At 44.3% G+C, this 20528-nt stretch overlaps 1 protein-coding gene across 16 annotated transcripts in view; it reads right to left on the reverse strand.

The window, feature by feature from the left end:
* TNFRSF4 (TNF receptor superfamily member 4) overlaps positions 1-20528 on the reverse strand; it is a 53381-nt gene that overhangs the window by 29670 nt on the left and 3183 nt on the right. For 10 of the 16 annotated variants that reach the window (XM_062012738.1, XM_062012739.1, XM_062012741.1 and 7 more), the window contains exons 3-13: positions 19830-19952; positions 19384-19485; positions 18875-18941; positions 18141-18367; positions 17707-17832; positions 9032-9214; positions 6762-6896; positions 6232-6319; positions 5659-5747; positions 4571-4711; positions 195-4303 (exon numbers count right to left, since the gene is read on the reverse strand). In XM_062012738.1, the coding sequence (XP_061868722.1) occupies positions 4158-4303; positions 4571-4711; positions 5659-5747; positions 6232-6319; positions 6762-6896; positions 9032-9214; positions 17707-17832; positions 18141-18367; positions 18875-18941; positions 19384-19485; positions 19830-19952 (1427 nt within the window). In that variant the 3' untranslated portion in view covers positions 195-4157. Of the gene's footprint in view, positions 1-194; positions 4304-4570; positions 4712-5658; positions 5748-6231; positions 6320-6761; positions 6897-9031; positions 9215-14623; positions 17491-17706; positions 17833-18140; positions 18368-18874; positions 18942-19383; positions 19486-19829; positions 19953-20528 lie in introns of those variants that run through there. The other 6 variants (XM_010203982.2, XM_062012730.1, XM_062012731.1 and 3 more) reach the window with 6 other exon arrangements.

Raw genomic sequence — 20528 nt, forward strand, 5'->3', positions numbered from 1 at the left:
CTTCTGCCCTCCAAAAAGAACCACCCCAAACCCTCTCCTTTCAATCAAATCTATTCATTTTGATGATTTCCAATTCCTTCCTTTGGGTTTTGAACACCTCAAGATGGTTTTTCCCCCCTACTCTCCATCCTGGAAAGGAAACATTGCTACAAACCAAAACAAGCATTTCATTTCCAACAGAAGTGCTCAGTTACCTGTAATCATCCAGGTTGCATCTGTGGCACTGCTGCAAAGTCACCTGAAGAAGCTTTTTGTGTGGTCCTGTGGTCCCTGGGACATTTCCTCAACAACCTGCACAGCCCAGGTTAACAGCAAAGCCTGGGAGAGGCCATCACAGCTGCACAAAGAGCCTGTGAGCAGGCAGCCTGGCTCTGGGGAACAGAAAGGGTGCAGAGACATCACTCAGCCTTACAGACAGACACGAATCACCACACAATCCAACCCCAAGAGTTGCTCCAAATTGAGGGTTGCTTCCCTTACAGCCAACGATGGACATTGCCACCAGCTACCCCAGCTCATGCCCCAGTGTGCACACAGCCCACAGCTGCCATGGGGGACAGCAACAGCTCTTCCAGCAGCAGCCACCCCTGTCCTTGGCTGCTTGGTGGTGACAGCACAAACCCATCCACATCCTTACCTCTTGGATGGATCCAAGTGTGTGAAGTCAAGGACAGGATTAAGAAACTGTGGGATATTTTGCTGGGGTGTTTTATTTTGTCCTTTGAAAAGGGATTCAAGCCAAACCAACATTGCTATAAATATTTAAATTGAAGAGAAATGATTTCAAGGACAGGTCATTTTTCATCTGGAGTCCATGTGCAGAGGAGTTTAAATCAGAACCTGAAAAACCCCATAAGCTCTGGGATTTGAGCTGAAAACTCAGCCATGATCTGATCCAAATACTGCAAGTAATTGCACACTGATAAAATAAAGCTGTCCTTTCTGCATGGAAACTGAAACACCAGCTTGCTGTAAGCCAATACCTTTTAGTTCCTTTGATTATAAAGAGCAGCTCTTTTACCGAAATTCTCCAGGGCTGAAATGATTCACACTTTGGGTTTTTCCCTCTGAACTGGAGCTTTAAGAAGTCAGGAAATCGGTGGCTTTTCCCCATCACCAAGCAGCTCGAAGGTCAGGTGGTTAGGTAAGCAGGAAGCAGAGCTGCTCTTCAAGGTAGGCAGATAAAACCCAACAGGCCACTGTGCAAATTTCCAATGAATAATATGGCTCTGTTCATCATGTTTCAATATTAACTGGCAGAAGTGACAGCTGTTCAACACCCCCAGCCCAGAAAGTCGTCTGCACTTCACTGAGATTTGCTGCATGTTGCCAGAGGCACAGACTTCCACTAGATACTCAAATCTTTCTCTCCTCAAAGAGTAAACTCTGATTCATTTTTCTGCCCAAATTGTTGCTGCTTCTCTGCTACTGTCAGGAATGGAAAAAGTGGTCAGCCACAGTTTCCTGCTCTTTTGGTAGTGGGCAGCTGAAAAGTGAGCCATCAGCCAGGAAACGTTAAGCTACCAGCTTTACAAGATAAAAAGTGCAAGTGCACTCACCTCAAATCCACTGAGAGAAGAATTTAGTTGTGGGTGCATTTGCTGAGACAGCCAGAGTTCTGTAAGAGAAGGGAACTGGGAAAGCAAAACCAAGTGTGCACAAGAACACTGGGGTAACCTGAAGGATAACCCCCTGCCTTCCCAGACTGCTCAGTTAGATCACACAGGCACTTCCATTCCCAAGTTTATTTTACCTTTACAAAGGTCACAATCAGAAATCTTGTTGAAAATGTGAAAAACCCAAGAAGGCTCAATACAGAGATGAAAAGAAACATGGTTAATGTAGAAGGAGCAGTAAGAAGTGTTGTTACTAGACAGTGTTTAGACTTCAGAGTGTATTACATTCTGCTGCAGAACTCCTTGCAAGGCAGAGACAGACTTACACAGGTCACCCTATTTAACCCAAACCAGTACATTCAGCTTTCCTTGGCTGAACCTCCAGCTCACCTCAATTAAGAATGTGCACATTTCCCAAAGCAATGGAGGAAAAGTTGCCCCTTTACAGTGGATTTCACACGGGGCTACTCATGGGAAAAATGATCAGTAACATGAGAATTAGCAAACAGAGGTTCAAGAAGGAAAAGGACACTGAAAGTACTAATTATGTCCCACAACATCCTTCAGAGTTGAGAAGTATCCTCACTCTCATTCGACATGAGGGAGAAGCTGAAGTATTGGGATGTCAGCTGCAGCAACACAAGAACAGAGAATCTGGAAGGAATTCCTCCTTCCTATGGAGGAATACTTCATAGAGAACAAGGTTACCTCTTTGCATTTCGTTTTCCTTTACAGTTATTTCACCCAGTTACAAGATTCTACAATGAACCAAAGCAAAAAATAACTCCTCTTGGTATAATCACTGAAGAAATGTGCAGCAATCAAACTGTGTCCATGGAGCAGCAAAGTAATTCCTGAGCTCTATTTGAACTTGACATGACCCCTCCAGATAAGGCTTCAGGAAAGACCAACTGGAAACAGCTTAGAGAGACCAAGAGGTCTAGAAAGCACAGCCTGGGAAGTGGGGTAAGAGAAGCCAAGGAGAGATGAGAGTTTATGCTTTCAAAGATGCTGAAGAGTCAATTCTTCCTCATAATGATAACAGACAATATCAATTTTAACTAACAAAATCTGTCTTCTCTGACCTGAAACCAGTCACAGGATTGGATTGCATAGAGAGGTGATGGAGTCACCTCAGTGAAAAGGGAACAGGTCGATGCTTGCCTCAGAGCACAGAGGCTTTGTGACCAGCTTACCAAGGTAATAACCTGTCCCACTTCTTAGGATTCTCTGTTGAAGGGTTTTTGCAACACACATCTGTGGAGGCAATAACTTCTGCTCCACAGCCACTGTAATTTCACAGAGCCCTACTGAAAGCAGCCTGTCAGTCAGACTTGGACTAATCCTCTCTGGGTATTTCCTAAGGTGATTAACAGAAATGTCATTATTCTGTTAGGATTTCATTTAGAAGCTCTGTACAGTTTACATTCTCTGTAAGAAGCTGATGCAATGGCTGCACTGTGAGACATTTATAACCTTTTACATGAAAGCTGCTTCAAAGCTGGTTTTGCCCAGAGTTGATTCAGTCATTACAAAGTCTACTCCAAGCAGCTCTCAGCACAGGGCCAAAGCAGGAGGCATCCAGAGCTCTGACTCTACTATTGCAGTCATGTAACACAAATAACTATGTAAAGAAAGACATGTGAGCTGTAACTAGCTGAAGCCACAGGCTAGATTCTTACTTGAAATCAGTGTCAATTCACAGAAAGCAATCAACTCCAGCTGAAATCCTGCCCTTTACATTCAGGTAAAACCATTCTAACCATGTTAGAGTTGTGTGAAATTGGAGGAGTATTAATGTAACAAAGTAATAAGAATCCTCCATGGTACAGTTATCAGTAAGGAGAAGGAACATCTTTCAGCTGGTGATCACTCACTGGAGCTATACTGGCACACACCAGCAGATGCAGTGGTTCTTCTGGAGTGGTGGGTAAAAAGCATCAAGTGCTGGGCTTTTCTCTGTATCCCATTGTCTTTTCTGACTATAGGTGAGAGGAGAGCTTTAAACTGAATGCCATTCTCTAGGCAGTGTGATCCTCATTTGAGCCTTTCAGAAGTGTCCCTTTTGTAACCCAGTATTCCAGGTACCAAGGATTGCTGAGTTATAGAACTTGCACAGAAAGATGCAGCCATGGCAGTCTCACCTGGCACCTCTGGCCTGAGACTGGCCCAACCAGCACCTTCTGTTGGGACTGGAGAGTATTTAATGGATAGAGAGTCATGGCCCTTTGCTGCACAAGAGGAAAATTTGGCAGGAGTGAAAGCACTGTCTGCTTAGGGAGCTGTAGTAGATGTGGTTGCTAGGCATAGTGCCTTATTCTCTTAATATGAACAATAATGTAATAAGGCTCAACTGAATGTCACTTTTTCTGTCTCTAAATGGCAGGTTTGTGGAGAAGAAACAAAGAGAAACTCTTCCCAAAGCCATCTCTTATTGCTGTGTATAGAAGGATGCTTTACACACCCAGCCTCTCCCTTCTCTCTTTTTGAAAAGCTGAGCTCAGTTGCCCATCCTCACATCTCATTCCAACTTGTTTGTTTTCACTGCAGACTCTGAGGGTGGAAATAGGAAGACTTTTCCTCTGGGATTTTGTCTCCATGTTCTTCTTCTGGAAACTGGCAGCTGGAAGTCTCTTCTCTGTGATGTGATGGTTGTAGAGCCACCAGCAGCTTGTTGTGTTCCAGATCTGCAGTGAGAACAAACAAAAGCAGTGCACTTACTCTTCACATGTGTCAGCTGGCTGCCCATTACCTTTACCAATACAGCCTCTCCCTGAGGAAAGGACAAGGACACAGGTGGTGAGCTGCATCTTTGTGAAACTAAGCAACCCACCCCAAATCCCAGAGTAAATCTGCATTTGTTTATCCAACTTCATTTATTCCATTGACTGGGTCAGTGGGCACACTTGTTTGCCATTGAAAAGCTACCCAGAAGCCCACAAAGCTGAACTTACCCTCAGCTGCAGGGTGTTTTTCTTTCTTCAGTGACCATATGCAGAAATGCAAGAAGAAGGTCAGCAAGATGAGAACAAACACAGCCACTGCAGTAAGGATGGCCAGGATGACGGTGTACAGACTGTCATTTGTCACAGGAACTGCAATTAAAGATACTTCATAAAGATTAAGAAATCAGGTGCCAAGACTAAAGGAATGACTAAAATTCTTTCAAGGAAATAGAGATTAATCTCCTCTTTCTGTCTAAATTATTTTCCAAGGGAGAGAAATCAGTGTGGCTATTAGCAATAAAACAGATGCTCTAACTCAAGGGTGTAAGAGATGACTGTCTGTGGTAAGAGGCATTCATGTAAAACCCCCATGCCTGACCTCTTTATTGTTCAGTATCTCTCTTTCCCAGCTATCACTTGCTGAATCTGCTCTGGTTTGGGTTTTGTGTTTTTTGGGGGCAGTTGGTGTCAATGTTTCCCTGAACAGCTCTACAGCAAGCCAGATCTTCATACTTGTGTCTGCCTCGTGGACATTAAAGTAGCACCTTTTTGCAGTTTGCCTCAATGAAGGGCCCAGACCTGAAAGACACCAATTCACTGTAGGGACAAGGGTGAGGGGAAAGGCATGAGCACTGCAGTTTGCTGTCTTCATGACACTCAGTATCTGCAGAGCCTGCACCTACCTATTCCTATCTGATCTGATCCGTGGTAAGACGTGAGATTTCTGGTTTGGGTGTTGTCAGCTCAATCAGTATTGTAAAGGAACCAGATGATTAACTAAGCTCTTGTCTTCCTAAGAAAATCTAGCAAATCAGCAAGAGCAGGTCAATGGCAAACTGATAATTTGCCAAATAAGTGGGCTCTACTGAAGGAGAGCTGTTGGGCTTTTCTCTGCCTTTATTACTGACAGTGCTTTAATGGTGGCACCTTTGCCCATGTCAGCAGTTCTGTTAATAATGCAAGGAACACAAGAGTAATTTTCAAAGCAAATTTTCATGATAGGAAGCTCTGGGTGATAACTATGCAGCAAGTCACCCACTGAAGAAGAGCAGAGCAAAGTTATAGGCTCAGAGAAACAAATCATTGTGAGACTGTACCTTGCTCCACATCTTTAGGAGGGAAACCACACACAGCATTATGTGTGCTGTTGCCTTGCTTGATTGTTAGAAACCCAGAATTTTCACAACTGAAAGAAGAACAAGAGGCACATTTATGTGTGTGTGATGATGTGTTTCTCTCTGATCCCTTTCTTCCTTCCCTCCACTCTTTCCACAACTTGTTTCCTTTGATCCTTCTTATAGCAGTTCAGGTAAAGTTATGGCTGTTCCCCAGGAAGACAACACTACATCTCAATTGTTTATGAGCACACGTTTCTTTAGTCTGTTTCAAGTGGTGCCCATGTTTGGAACAGTTCTGCATCAGTTCCAGCTGGGCTTGGAAGCAAGTTGAACACACTGCACTTTAGCCCAAGTTCTGCTTTTTATAAAGCCAAAGGAGAGAGAAACAAAGGAGAGAGAAACATCAGATGTTACTGAATCTTGAAAATCCATCTTTTAATCTCATTGGTGATCTCATCTTTGATCCAATTTCATGTTGTCATGTAACACCCTCAGTACTCAGTGCTTTATCATGGGTATTTCCAAAGGAGGGAAGTACCAATAAATACATACTCAGTCCAGTTACGGCACCAGCCATTCTTGACGTTAGAATAGGTTCCAATCTCACATGGTTTACATTTGAAGATGAAGTCAAAATTGCCTATGAGAAAAGAGCACATCAGTTATCAGTGGTCAGTGCAGTCACGAACGATGAGTGGTCATGAGATTGCCACAGATTAGAGCACAACACGTTCCCTCTCCACTCCCTCTGCATCATGAATCCTCCCCCTGCAGAAACACAGAAGCAGTTCTGGCCACTTTTGCATTTTGAGAAATGGATGGATGGACCCCTTACAAAAGAGGTACAGAGAAGTCTGATCTGACTGCAGAGGCTGTAAAGATAAGAGGTAACATGGAGCAAAACAGTCTTCTACTGACAGCTCAAGCAGCTTGGAAGAAAAGTAATACCAGAAGCCCAAGCATGAAAATGATTTCTCTCTGTACAAGTCCCCCCAGAAGCAGGCTCTAAGTAGCAAAGGGAACCACCTGCTGCTCAGCCAGCCACTTTTGTTTGTCTTTTAGAGGCATTTGTGTTTATTTACCAAGCTTAACCAGCTCCTCGCCCTCTGCACACTCAGGCAGCTTAGTGCAGTAGAGACACGCGCTATCAATGCAGCTGTAGCCCGCACGACATTTGCACTCATGGTCCTCAATATTTTGACACATGCCATCATCTCCTGTCAAGAAAAGAGAAGTTAGACTTGCCTTTGTCATACAGGCTGTACAGTAACTTAACCATTACTCTTAATGGCTGACACAGCTGAAATAGCTCCTTATTGTGCTGCGGTGGAAAAAGATGGAGAGCAGAAAGATGTCGCTTTCATGCACATCACATGAAGCTGAGAGCACTCAACTCAGCACCAATCAGGTTTTTACATCACAGTCATCTGAGCACTGCATGACTTACCACTGCAACCCTTCTCTCTTACCTGGAATACCAGTGTAGGTCATGGAAGACAGAAGGCAGCAGGTTTGCTTTACTACACTGGGCAGATTTAGACACTGTGGGGTGAGCAGGGCACTGCCAGCACCCCAAAGTACTGCACCTTATCTAGCCATCCAGTCAGCTCTCAGGACACTGCCACTGACACAGCCAGAGCTCAGCCACATTAGAGAAGGGATGTCCAAAAGACCCTTAGCCTATACTCCCTTTTTCATGCCTTTCCTAACAGCAGCAGCTGCTTCCTACCCCCTGTTGACACAAGTGGGTTTAAATCCAAGCCAAAAAAGCAGCACTCTTCCTACTCTCTGTCCTCTTTCTAGAGGACTTCTGTTGTGAACTTTGCACCCACTCAAAACATTCTGAGAGGCTCCTGGGTTCATGAAAGCAAAGGATTGATTCTATATACTGGTCTCATCAGGGAACTGTGTCAAGCAGCCCTTCAGGCAGTTGGAGCCAAGTCAAAGTGCTGTTCAACCAGGAAGCTGTATAACCTTAAAGGAAAAGAAAGCTGAGGGAAATGCTGGATAGTTCAATAGCATTGACTAAAAACCCACAGTGAGTAGCAAAGACCAAGCACAGATTATTTCATGAGGTGGTGATGGAATGTACAGAACTGCCCACATCCATGTTCCTCTGCCCACTTCTTGCTGGCCTTCAAAACCTCAAGTCAAAAAGGGAAGAGTTGGGAGATGTGTTTTTTTCTAGTGAGTGATTCTGGAGCTCTCAGCATGCAGTGACTCATCTGTACCACACTGAATCTCCTTCTCTCAGTGGGAAAGGAAATACACTGAGGTCTCCACACTACTGAAAACTCTGTATCTCCTCACCTAGCTATTCTCATTCTAACAGGTTCCATGTATCCACTTACTCCTTCTTCCACAGGGAACTCACTGTCCTTGTTGGCAGTTGAGGCAGATATACTGAAGTCACTGGTAGGTGAGAGGCACCAATGGAAGATGTAATTTCTCAGCTAACCCTGTTGCTAACCTGCAGAACAACAGCATCACCATACTAGCTGGACAAGGCTTCCAGCAACTCTGTTTGAGAACAAGGAGAAAAGGAAGGTGCATTTCTCACTGTAGGTCACACAAACAGCTACATATTCCCTATTGTTGAGCTGTTATGGACACCAATAAATTAGGAAGAAGAGTAAGATTGTTCCTGGGACCATGGAAGAGGCTATTTGAATCAACTGATCTGTTCCTCAGCCTAACAGGCACAGAGATGTCACCCACTATGTCCTGCAGCTGGTCTTAATTTGACTTAAAATTGCAGGCAAATGAGAATTCATTACCATGTCACCATCATCCTAAGAGCAGGCAGGGATACAGGTTAGCACAGGCTGCTGAAATTCATGATCACATGAGCCCTTGGCTGTGCATTTATTTCTGAGTCAAGCACACATCAGTAGAATGGAGGGACTGAAGTGAGATGCTTCCTACTCTTTAGGATCACAAATTACAGACAGCATCACTCCCTGAATTCCCTCTAAAGTCTGATTAGCACAGACAAACCTTGAAATGATGTTTGAATGGAGCAAGGGCTCAGAGGCAGTGTGAAGTGAACACCTTTTTCCCTTGTGAGCAAGAAACTCAGCTAGCCACAGAAAGCCACAGCAGCTTAGCTTCCCCTTTCCCACAACAGAATAACAAGTATAAACACACCATGAGTCTATTCTAAAGTTTATAGCTGAGGCACATTATGAATGTAGCAGGCAGGATGGAAGCCCTTGTCATTTTGTTTTGCATATGCAGTTACTCAGGACACATTTACATACACACACACAGAGTGTTCCCCACACTTGATTACCCTGGCTGACATAAAACAATAATTAAAACCAGAAAGCAGACAGACACATCATTCCCTTACCTGTGCTTGACTTGCATTTGGGGCAGCATTTCTTGTGGTCTTTCCAGATGACTCTCAGCTCACCATCCTGGCATGCTGTTGCCAGAGTTGTCTGTGTCCATTGCCACAGGCACACCACCAGCAGCAAGCAAGATCGAACCCTGAGGTGACCAACTCCATTCGTCTGCTGAGTCATCTCTTGAGCTATGCAATGCAAAAGCACACCAGGGTGGGCTTGTGTCAGGGCTTTGCTGCAAAAGTACTCTTTCTCCTGACCCTGTGGGAAGGCACTGTGCTTTTTGTAGCTGCTCTCTTCCTCTTTGTTTAGGGGCGGGGAAAAGCTTTTACATCATCAAACTCTTACAAAAAGCAAAGCCAAGCAAGCAAGCAGCAGTGGCTCCACTGGAGAGCAGCAGGTCAAAAGCAAGATGTAGTATCACACTATTTAGTTTTCAAAGCATTTTGCAAGTTGATATACAACTGAAAATTACTGCAAGCTAAATCAGTATGTGAACATCAGTGCTCTCAGACTATTTCATTCTGAGCTGGAGTTCCTAATGCACAGTGAGCCCATCCATTCACTCAGAGTCGCTGGTTCGGATTATTTTCCTGAGCTGATGTAACTCCATATGGAGACCATGAAATCAAGAAAAATATGGCTTCCCCACAAGCTGCAAGATTAGCCCTGGGATCAAAACAGAACATGATGTGTTGCCTGTAATCAGCACCTGCTGCTGGGTTTCAATTCCAAAATGTTTTGCCTTATACAAATGCATATGCAAACCTCCATCTCTGCTTTATGTGGAGACAGCTTGCTACCCCCTCTCCTATTTCCTCTGTACCCTAGGGTTTGCTTCTATTCCTGTAGCTTGTGATTGCTTTTATGTGTGCACTGTGAAGATGGTATTTCAAATCCAACCTCATTCTCAGCTGAACAGATGAATTCTGAATGCAGAAGCAATTTTTAACATTCTTTTCCACGCTGTGTGTGATGACAAACATGTCAAGACAAGCCAGACTCAGACCTGTGAAGAGCACCATGACTACATTTGACACTTGCCCCATCAGTTCCTTAGTTTAATATGTAGTCAATGAAGCCTGAATAAATTTCCCACAGACACCATCACTCTTCCTTTAGTGTGTTCTATGTTGTTGTCTTCAGGATTCATCTATGGATGTCAAAGAGTAGGTCATTCAACACATTCTTCACTTAGCCTTTGGCCTATTCAGGGATCTACTTGTGTTTCTGTCATGGGTTTGGAAACAATCAGCTGACTGTGGTATGCAACAGACTCTTCTTGTTTTAAAAATGTATGCTGCAAAGCTGCTGTACTCTTAAATGAGCTAGGTGAAACCTTTGTATGAAACAATGAAATCTAAAGCAGCTGCAAGGAGGCAAAAGACGCAGATCTCTGGTGTCAGTTTTCCCCACATAACGCCCCAGAAGGCCAACTGTTATGTTTTGGAAACTAAAAACTCCCACTTCTGCCATTCAGGACATCCCCCTCCTCTTCCCAGACAGCACTGCTCCTCACACTGCTCACAGCCCTTCCCACTCACACACCACTGCAAACACAGGCATGTTGCTGCAGCCCAAATGGCCATGGAGAGTCCTGGACACCACAGTTCTTGGGTTCACTCCTCCAGGTCAGGATGCTTTCTACCAGCTTTTCCAAACAGCAAAACCACAATGCTTGGGCAACACAGGGACAGGGAAGGTTTACAGGTACTGGTCAGGATGGTGCCCTTGTGCAGAATATCTGAGACTCCAATCACTGGTAACTAATGGAGAAGAGCTGTTGTTGAACAGGAAAAACTGTCACTTCCAGTGGTAGAGGATGAGGTCTCTTAAGTTAGGCACCACATTTGGTTTCCTAATGCCTTACCTTCTACATCCTTACAAGCTGCAAGTATAGACTAGACCATAGCTATCAGAAAAGAGAAGGACAGTGGCTCCAGACAGAGGAGCTGGCATTCAAAGACAGAAATGCAAAGACACACATTAGTAAATATCACTGCCTAAATGCCAAATATGCACATTGGTCATATTTTGCTCATTGTCATGAACACAGCATGTTGCAGGCAGGCAGTTAGCATATGTGATACCTGCTACCTGCTCTTTATCAGAGTAAGAACTAAGAGTTCATTCCTTTACATCTTTTCAGAACGTTGGGGGTTTGTTTCTGAATTGCTCTCTACATGTTTTCCTTCTTGTTCAAGCAGTACAGTCATGCACAGATAATGCCAGATGATGGAACATTTACAGTCAGATCACAGTCAACAGTTGTACATGCCGTGTCTAAATCTCTAGAGTCAGCAGTGATCTTCCTTTGGGGTTTTTCTAAAGCTAGCCTTACTGGTCTCTGATGTAAGGTAGTGACATTTCATCTGGCGACCCTTTTGTTGTTCAGCCCTGTATGGGATGCATGGTAATGCTGCTGCCTGACCTAGTAGGGTTTCCAGCTCTCTCTGAACCTATCAATTAAACAAATGTCTAATTACTCATCAAAAAGCAGTAGTTCTCACTGCCTCACCACCTGACAAATGGTTTTATTCAGCAGCAGCTACAGGATTAAGGAGACAACATTTGACTGAGCTTTTCAGAAATTAAGAATCCTTAGTCTTTGTCTTTGCACACAAGCAGAGATTCTGTGGCCTCCACAGCTCCTTTCAATCCATGTCACTTGTACTCAGAATCATAATCCCAAGGTTTACATTGGAAGCAATGAAGAACAGAAGATGTTACACATCTCCTAACCCCTTCTCCCTCCTCTGTGCTACCATGGCCTGCAGACATAACAGCAGACAGAGTGCTCAAGGAGAACAGTTGAAGGAAGAACCAGACAACTCTTCAGGGCACACATTCCTGACAGCATTTACAGAACTGGCTGCAAATTCTACTTTTGCCCACCTTAGGGATACTCAGCCATGAGCTGAACTTGCACACATCTCCAGGCACCTCATTTCAGTCTCCTTCTTGCCTGGGGCCACTGCAGCCACCAGTCTGCTGAACTGACTAACTTTTTGTAAAGAACACCCCCACCAACACAAAAGAGAACATAACCACTTCTCAGACACGTTAGTTCTTGCAAGTGCACTGGCTTCACTGGTATTTCTTGGGTTTAATGTCATCAATGAAGGGAGTATTGTTACCAGGGGGACATTGAGATTTTGCTGATTACCCATAATGGGTGACAAGAAGCCCTGCAGGTCCTCCTACAAGTGAGAGGTTGTTCACTTGAAATCTACACAATTTCTGAATGACTAATGATACTCTTTAGACCAATGGATAAAGTGTCTTCATCTCTTAAGCTGCTGCCATCCAACTCTAGAAAACTCCATTGCTACCTAAAGGATTCACATTCTGTTGTGCAGGACTTGCCTGTGTTCTTGGGAACCAACTGTCAACTGGTCTTAAAGAGCCCTGTCATGTGTCATGACAGCTGAGAGAGATGTTACTCACCCCAGGTGAAGCAACTTGCCAGGCCAGGGAACCTGGGGTAGATATAGCACCTCTGAGGGGCTGTAGGAAGCCCAGAGGAACAGTCAGCACGAGGTGCAGGTCAGTACAGCAGCAATACCTAGAACCAAATCCCTGAGGACAAATGACTTTCCTTTGGCCTGAAACTAGAAGACAAAAATGGATGTGTTCCTTTCAGCTGTGCTGACCTTTGGGCCAGCCTTAAGATTTGGCAGGATCTAGGACTGACTAGCCTGGAGGTTTTCAGATCTTGGGGTATCTGCAGTGTTCATGGCTGCCCTCTCTGGCACTCCTGGAGAATTACTGCCCTGCATAGCTGTTACAGGTACAGAGACTCAAACAATGGGGCCAGAAGCATGGGTGATCTATGTAGTGCAACACATGGGCTCCCAAGATAACTGATGTTCTCACATCAAAACGATCAGGGCTTTGCAAAGACCCTCCAATCCTTCCTTTGGGCAGTGCCAAGGGCTTGGCAGCACATACTCTGACATCAGAGCTCTGCCCCAGCCTACCTCACAGTCACCTCTCAGGGTTGTTTACACAGCCTGGCTGGCAGAGATGGTGGCTCCTTCCTGACAATCCCACTGGCACAGAGGCCAGGCAGAAATGTAACTGACATCTGGGAGGGGGAAATCAAACCAGACAGAGGTAAAATCCCCATGTCTCTGACGTTGCCAAGCTAGGTGCTGCTTTGCAGCTTAGCATGGTGTGTTTCAGCAGATGTGACCTTTCTCAGGTGTCTCACGGCAACCTTGAGTCACTGATGCACTGAAGTCACGGGAGAATGTGAAGAGAAAATGAAGGAGATAAAGGATCTGGGGTACCCACAGGAGTGGAAACTCGTCACATTTTTACAGAGAAAATAAAAAAACAACCAACCAAAGAAGGGAGTGAACTGCACATCAAAAGCATAAACTTACAGACTGTGGGTTTCTGTTGGGTTTCCTTTTAAATGGTAAGTGCTGAAACATGAAATACATGCTAACTGCCAAATCTATAGTCTGAACCCAGCTCCTTCATGTAATTTTCTTCCAACATGTTTCTCAAATACCATCTGTTCCTGTCACAATCCCTCTCTAAAACTAAACACAGCACAGCAAGAAACAAAATTAACCTCCACTTTAAACAGCCTTGGTAAAACTCCAGGCAGATATATGTCATGGCCTCATATGTAAGAGAGAAAACTACTGCAGACAGAAATCCCAGTGGCAAGAGGGGCTGGATTTTGTTTGCTTTTCTCCTGTATTTTTGTAGCAATCTGATCTAACCTCTGTCTGCAGTTAATTAAGCAATGTAATTAATGTCAGGGGCTGGCCATGTGGCCTGTCACTCATGGCTGGTGTAGCTGAAGTTAGACTGTTGAAAAACATGGCCTAACTCTCACCCCAAAATAACAAACTTATAGGAATTATTAGTCAGTTTTGCAGATGGTTCTTACAGCAATTGACGGGTGGAATTTTAGTGACAACATTCAGGCAGGCAGTTTTGCATGTGTTGAAGTGACTTCCTGACAGTACAGCCCTATCTTTATCAGCTTAGATGAAGCTGCACCACTTGAGAGAGACAAAGACCAAAGTGCATAAAAAGAGGGGAAATCTCAATAGCTGTCAAATAGGAACTTTGTGACCCAGTCCCATGCTTCTGAGAAGGGAAAGTTTCATTTGTGGCACGTAGGAAGCCAAGCGTGGGCAGAAGGCAGCACCAATCTGTTTGAGCTTCTCTGCTACCTTTTAACTACTTTCTGCCATTTTAGGGAAGATTGGAGCAAGAGGAGACTGAGGGGAGATAACTTATTAACAGTTACAAATATCTCAATGGTGGGTGTCAGGAGGTTGGGGCAGCACTTTTTTCTATTGTAGACAGCAACAGGACAAGGGGTGATGGGATGAAGCTGGAACACAAAAAGTTCCACTTAAACATAAGAAAAAACTCATTCCCTGTGAGGTGAGGGAGCCCTGGCCCAGGCTGCCCAGGGGGAGTGTGGAGGCTCCTTCCTTGGAGGGCTTCAAGACCCACCTGGACACGTTCCTGTGTGACCTGATCTAGGTGAACCTGCTTCTGCAGGAGGGCTGGACTGGATGATCTCTAAAGGTCCCTTCCAACCCCCACCATTCTATGATTCTATGATATGAATGAAATCTCTACATCAGTTTATTTAAACCAGAAATCTACCAACATCCAAACTCTCAAACATAAAATCAAATCATGCTTCCCATCCCATCAAATGTGATTATGGTTGAACTCTTCTGATAGGATGAAGTGTCTTGGCACAGTGACTGGAGACGGTTCCACAGCACAGCCTGGCTCACAGGTATGCACGAGCACAAAACCCAGCAATTACAGCTTGTGAGGGTTTGCTGCTACAGGCCTTGGCCTACACAGCACTTGTCTTCAGTTTTCCAAATGTTGATGAGCAAATGCAACTTGTGCCCAGCTATCCCTGTCCTGCTGTGCACTTCTGGGGCCACATCAGCTTGCATGAAGTCTCTTCACTGGGAGGCTGCAGGAAGGAAGGCACAAGAATGCAACAGGTATCTTCCTGTGCAGCCCAGCCAGAGGGCAGAAAAAGAGATTCCTGGAAGCAGCTGATATGCTCACACACCACAGAGGAGCTCTGCTGCCAGGGCACCAATTTGGTCAAGCCAACAGCTCATCTGTTCCTATGGGCTGCGTTTTCATCATACCATCTACAACCGCAGATGGCTCAGCCATCGCCAGCTTGCTCAGAAGTGCAGCCTACACAGCCTCATTTCTGAGAATGTGTTGGGTGTTCCCTGGAATGCACTTCTCAGAGTTGCCCATGGCATTCTGCCATCCAGTTCTCTGTAAAACACCAGCAGGTAGGCCACAGCACAGGTTAAGAGAACCCTACATTCAAAACTGAGAGTCTGTACTTCTGAAGCGGCTGAGCCTTTTAATTTTGTGTATCCCAGGAGCTCTCAGGTCAGAACTGCTGTCAGGCCAGATGTACAGAGGAAAACCACCAGACACAGCCTTCAAGTAACACAAAACCAGGAGCAGAGTGTGAACTCAAAGTCTGCTAGGCTTTAGAAGGCAGGATCACAAAATAGTGCTTTTGAACTGAATGACACACAGAGGCAAAACTTTTTGCTGCTCCCACAACTGCTGTCAACAAGTCATTATCACACTTTGTATACAATACAAACATTTATACACATTGTGTATCCAAAATAGGAAACAATTGCTGAGTACACCATATGTATAACATATAAGAAAACAGATGTTGAAAACCACGTTTCTAGATACCAGTTGTACTGTTAAATACAGTAAACATTTCCTGTTGCATATTTTGGCATATGCTTTGGCCACTGTGTATATAAAATACCCATCTCTAATGAGCTCTGTTTGAAGTGAAACCCCACTTCTGAACTATGTGACTTCCAAGTCTACTCCTTCTTGAACTTTTACACTGAGGTATTTAAATTACATCAAAAGCTATTCACAATAACACTTCAGCCTTCTCTCAGACACTGCTTCCCAAAACTGCTGACCAATTCACTTGCAGGAAAATGTTAGAGAAGTAAAAGCCATTTCGTACAGTGCCCAGGCAAACCACCAGGTATTTTACCTGCACAAAGACCAAACCAAGAACACTTATCCAGTTCTGAATGGAGGTCCCACTGACAGCATGTATAAGGTGATCAGCCAGATGAATGGTCACAGCACAGTTTAGGCACCAATGTTACATCCTTGCACATCTTTGCTTAAACACAACCCTTGAAGGCTCAGATAGTCAGCACTGTTTTAAGAATGTAGCTCTTGCCTCATCAACAGAGAAGATCTAAGGAGTTACTCTTTTCTAACAGTCACAACATTATCATTCATCAGCAAAACACCACCAAATGTCCATGTACATGCTCCTAAACTTAAGACATAAACAGACATTCCCCAAATCCAGAGCACTGCTTGGAACCAGATTTGCCTGTGGGTTTCTCTCTACATCCAAAGCAAGCAACCAAGTCCCACAAAAGTGGTTTAAGCAAAACAGTTCTACTGGGAAGATGTCCAAGCTTGACTGAAGCAGCCTTGCTGATGCCAGACACACAGGGGTATTCAGCACAACAGGATGTCCACCAAGAAGCAGCACACACTGTGTCACTGGGACAGGGCTTAGAGATAAATCATCAGTTATACACGACAGCTTCTGAAGTGGCTATGTTTGAAGAAATTAATTTCATGTTCACATGGCTATGTTTGAGGAAATGCAGGAGAGAGAGGAGTGGCATGGAATAGACATCTCTCAGCAGCTGCTCACCAGCTAGCACCAGATTTCCAGTGCTATTCCGGTGCAGAGCCAGCACCAGTTACCAGCAATGACAACTGTCTTTGGAGGTACAGCTGACACATGCCAGGCAACTTGACCAAGAAGAAATAACCTGTAAAAATGGAAGCACAGCTGTCTAGGTTCCTCGGGGAGATTCTCCACCTGAAGCGAGGAGAGTTCATTTGGCAACTAGACTGAACCACTAGAGATACCTGCACTGAGAAGAGAGACATGCTCTGCTTAGCATCTTAGAATTGTAAGACAAGATATAAACTGAGTCATAAAGCAGGTCTTTTGACTTCCTTGGTTTTCTGTCTGCTCAATGATCAGCTTCACAAGCACCTTCTTTGGTCCAAAGACAACTGCCTATCACTACATACAGAACTGGCCAGAGAAGACTATCAGCTCAGTGCTGGTGACAGGGATGCTCTGCACAGCATCTGCCCAAGAGAAAGAATCACATGATTCTGCCAAGAACAGCCATTCCCATGGGTCCTATTGCCAAGAGGGGCCACTCAACAAGACCCAAAGGAATAGATGTGCAATTAAACAGTTACATCCACACACACAGCCACAGAAGGTTCTCTCACATTACAATCAGTGGGCTCAGACACGCAGGAAACAGTAACGTCATGTGGAATCAGTTTTTGATCAAACTAGAATTGGAGTCAATTTGTTCTTCCTGGACAGGAAGTCGAAAGCTCTTTCCTCCTGAAAGACAGACAGTAATCATAAAATAATAATACTGTACAGAATAGAAGGGACAGAAGAAGGGAAGCCAGGGACTTCTCTAGTTTCATGGCTGACTAGGCAACTATGGAGTTGTTGTCTAGTTGTCTTTCCAGCCAGTACTAGAAAAGCACTGAAAACACACTTTTCCATTGCCCTATGAATGGAACATGAGGGCTGACATAAAAAGTAACTCACCCTGATGGTTGTTTTGGTGAGGCCTCCTTTTGGTCTGTCTTTTGGCTGCTTGGATAACCAACAGGAGGATGGACATTCCACTCACCACGAGCAATACCAGACAAATAAGGATAAGTGATAAGGACCCTGGGAGAAAAACAGAAGAAGAATACACTACAAAAAGATTCATGGGTCTAGCTCTATTTTCCATGTCTTTTCAGCTTCAAAAGAAGGAAAGTAGAGCTCCAGAAGTACTCCTGAATCACCAAGCCTAAATGTCCCAGCTGCCAAGCAGACTGGCAAGAAATCTGGAGTCACACACACACAATGTAAAACACAAACATGGCTCCTGAGAAGGAGGGGGATTTCATCTCCAATGAAATCAACTTCAGGTGAAACTTCCTGACCAGCTCTAGACAACAGAGAGACTAGGCTTTGTTGTTCCCCCTGCTTACCCCAGTTAGTTTGTGTGGGGTTCTTTGTATCCGGGCAAATGAAAGGAATCACACCAGGCCTGGATGGTGAGAGCACTGCAGTTGACCTGTTATTCCCAGGGGCAGTGGTGGAAAGATTCAAAGTTGTTGCACTCTGAGAGGTAGCTGGCTGGGTGATATGGTTGCTGCAAACAACATCCTTTGTTGTTGTCCCAGGTTGAAGAATACTTTTCCCAAGCATGCTGCAGCTAAGAGATGTGAAACAAATTAACAGAGTTTTCAAACATTTGCAGTAATGACTTTACAAGTAATGTCCATGGAAGAAGTGAGTGATCCATACAATCCACTACAAACTCAGGCTTCACCTTTCTTAGACTTTACAGATACATGAAGAATAATTAAGCTAATCAAAGTTATTACTGTGAAAAAATATGCCACTGTGTTTTCCTTAGCACCTGCAGCCTTGAAGCACAGCTGCACTTGGCAAGGGAATCTTCTGCTACACAAACAAAACATCCAGACTTAAAAAAAGCCTGACAATACTGTTGCTGTCACAGGTAAAGAGAGAAAGGGCAGAAGGCAGACAGATGCTTCAAATCAGTACAAAGACTGCTCAAGGCTTCCCCGAGTCACAAGGAACACACTCTCATTGTATCTACTGCAGATTTACTCTACACACCATGATCTGGGCATCATCTGCTACAGAGCTAAACCCAGAATGTTGTTTTGAATATATCTGGATGAGGAATACATACTTTGTCCAAGGTTGACACTTTTCATTTCCCCCTGTGGAATAAAACCCTTCAGGACACTTTAAGCACACTGGAGAAAAAAAGAAAGAGGCAGAATTTGAGTTCAGTCAGCAGCATGATGTATGCCAGCTACACAGTCATTACATTAATAGTAAGTACACTAGAGTAGTAGGACTACTATTCTAGTAGTCCTTATCAAACAGACTCAATGAAAGCCACATAGCCTCTAAAAACCATAGTCAGGAGTAACACAACATGCTCAGTGGTCCATTTCAGTCTGCAACTGACAAGGTTTCCAGTTTTCTCTGCTGGCTAAGTATGGACATTGACAAGAGCATTAAGATTTGGCAACTCAGGAGTCACAGAGCAACAGCTTGTGCAACTACCTTGCTATAACACTTGTGTGGAGATGTCAGTGAGATAAATTACAACAGCTTTTACACTAGAAATAACAACCATTTCACATGAAGTGGAGGCAAGAGTTTGGAGAGTCTGACACATCACTAACTTACTGCTTCCAAGTGGATAATTGACATCTGGCATGTAACCTGGAATACACTGGCAAATCCTGTCAGAGGTCTTCTCACATTTCTTCACTTCCACGCTCCCATCCCCTAGCAACAACAGAATAAATGGTGAGAGACAAGAAATAAACTGAGAGAAAGAAAAAAAACCAATCTGTTGTGTGTGGAAATAACTGCAGAGAGAGGAGTTAATCAATGGTTCTGAAAACAGCAGTTTTCAGGCAGTACAGGTCTGCTTCCCTCTGGAGGCTGTACCATCAGTACCACCAAGAGATACCAGCTATTGAAATGACAACCCAGTCTTTGGACTTGGTTGTCTCAAGTGCCAAGCTTTATCCAGCATTAGCCTTTGAGGAGCATGCAAAGGTAAGGAAAGTAATAAAAACTGCCTCCCAAATCGATATGATGAAATGGCCACTACACAGCTGACTTACTGGTGTTGCAGAACGTACAGCTCTTGCAGAAGCGGTGGTTGTGCTCACTACTGAAGTATCCATCTTGACAGGGGACACACACTGTGTCTGTTTTTGCAGTGCAGCGGTCTTTCATTCCTTCCCCTAGAACAAAGACCACAGAGAGGGAATAACTGACTGTCATCAGAAGGAAACTCTCTTCATTTTTGTAATTAGAATGCCCAGAAAGTGACAGTTCCACTTACAACATTCAGCAGGTTTAGATTTGCCAGAACCCCTAGAAGTTAAATTAAGCAGCTAAAAGAGGTTAGCAGGGGCCTGATGACTTGCTGGGAGTTGAGGCAAGGCCCTAAATGATTCTCCCAGGGGATTCCAAATAACACATCTCCAGGTCACCTTTTACAATAGACCCTGCTTGCCCTCAGGAGATAAATCATGCAATTCAACCCAAAGTAATCCCAAACAGGTACAAAAGATGGCAAGGGACTGCTCAAGTTAGCAGAAAGCTCATTAGTCAAGAATAAACATCTGTAGTACCTCCTGAGAGCCCATTAGGCATGAGAGAACACGGTTGTATTTTGATATGCACCTATCCTGGCACTCAACAACATCAAAGACGTTACTAGGTCCATTCTACGAACAGCGAGATACAGTGTAAGATGCACTTGTTACTATCCCAAGTAGTACATGTGTACAACACATTACATGTAGATGCAAGCT

Source organism: Colius striatus, chromosome 21, assembly GCF_028858725.1.
Source record: "Colius striatus isolate bColStr4 chromosome 21, bColStr4.1.hap1, whole genome shotgun sequence".
In the NCBI taxonomy this organism is placed as follows: Eukaryota; Metazoa; Chordata; class Aves; order Coliiformes; family Coliidae; genus Colius; species Colius striatus.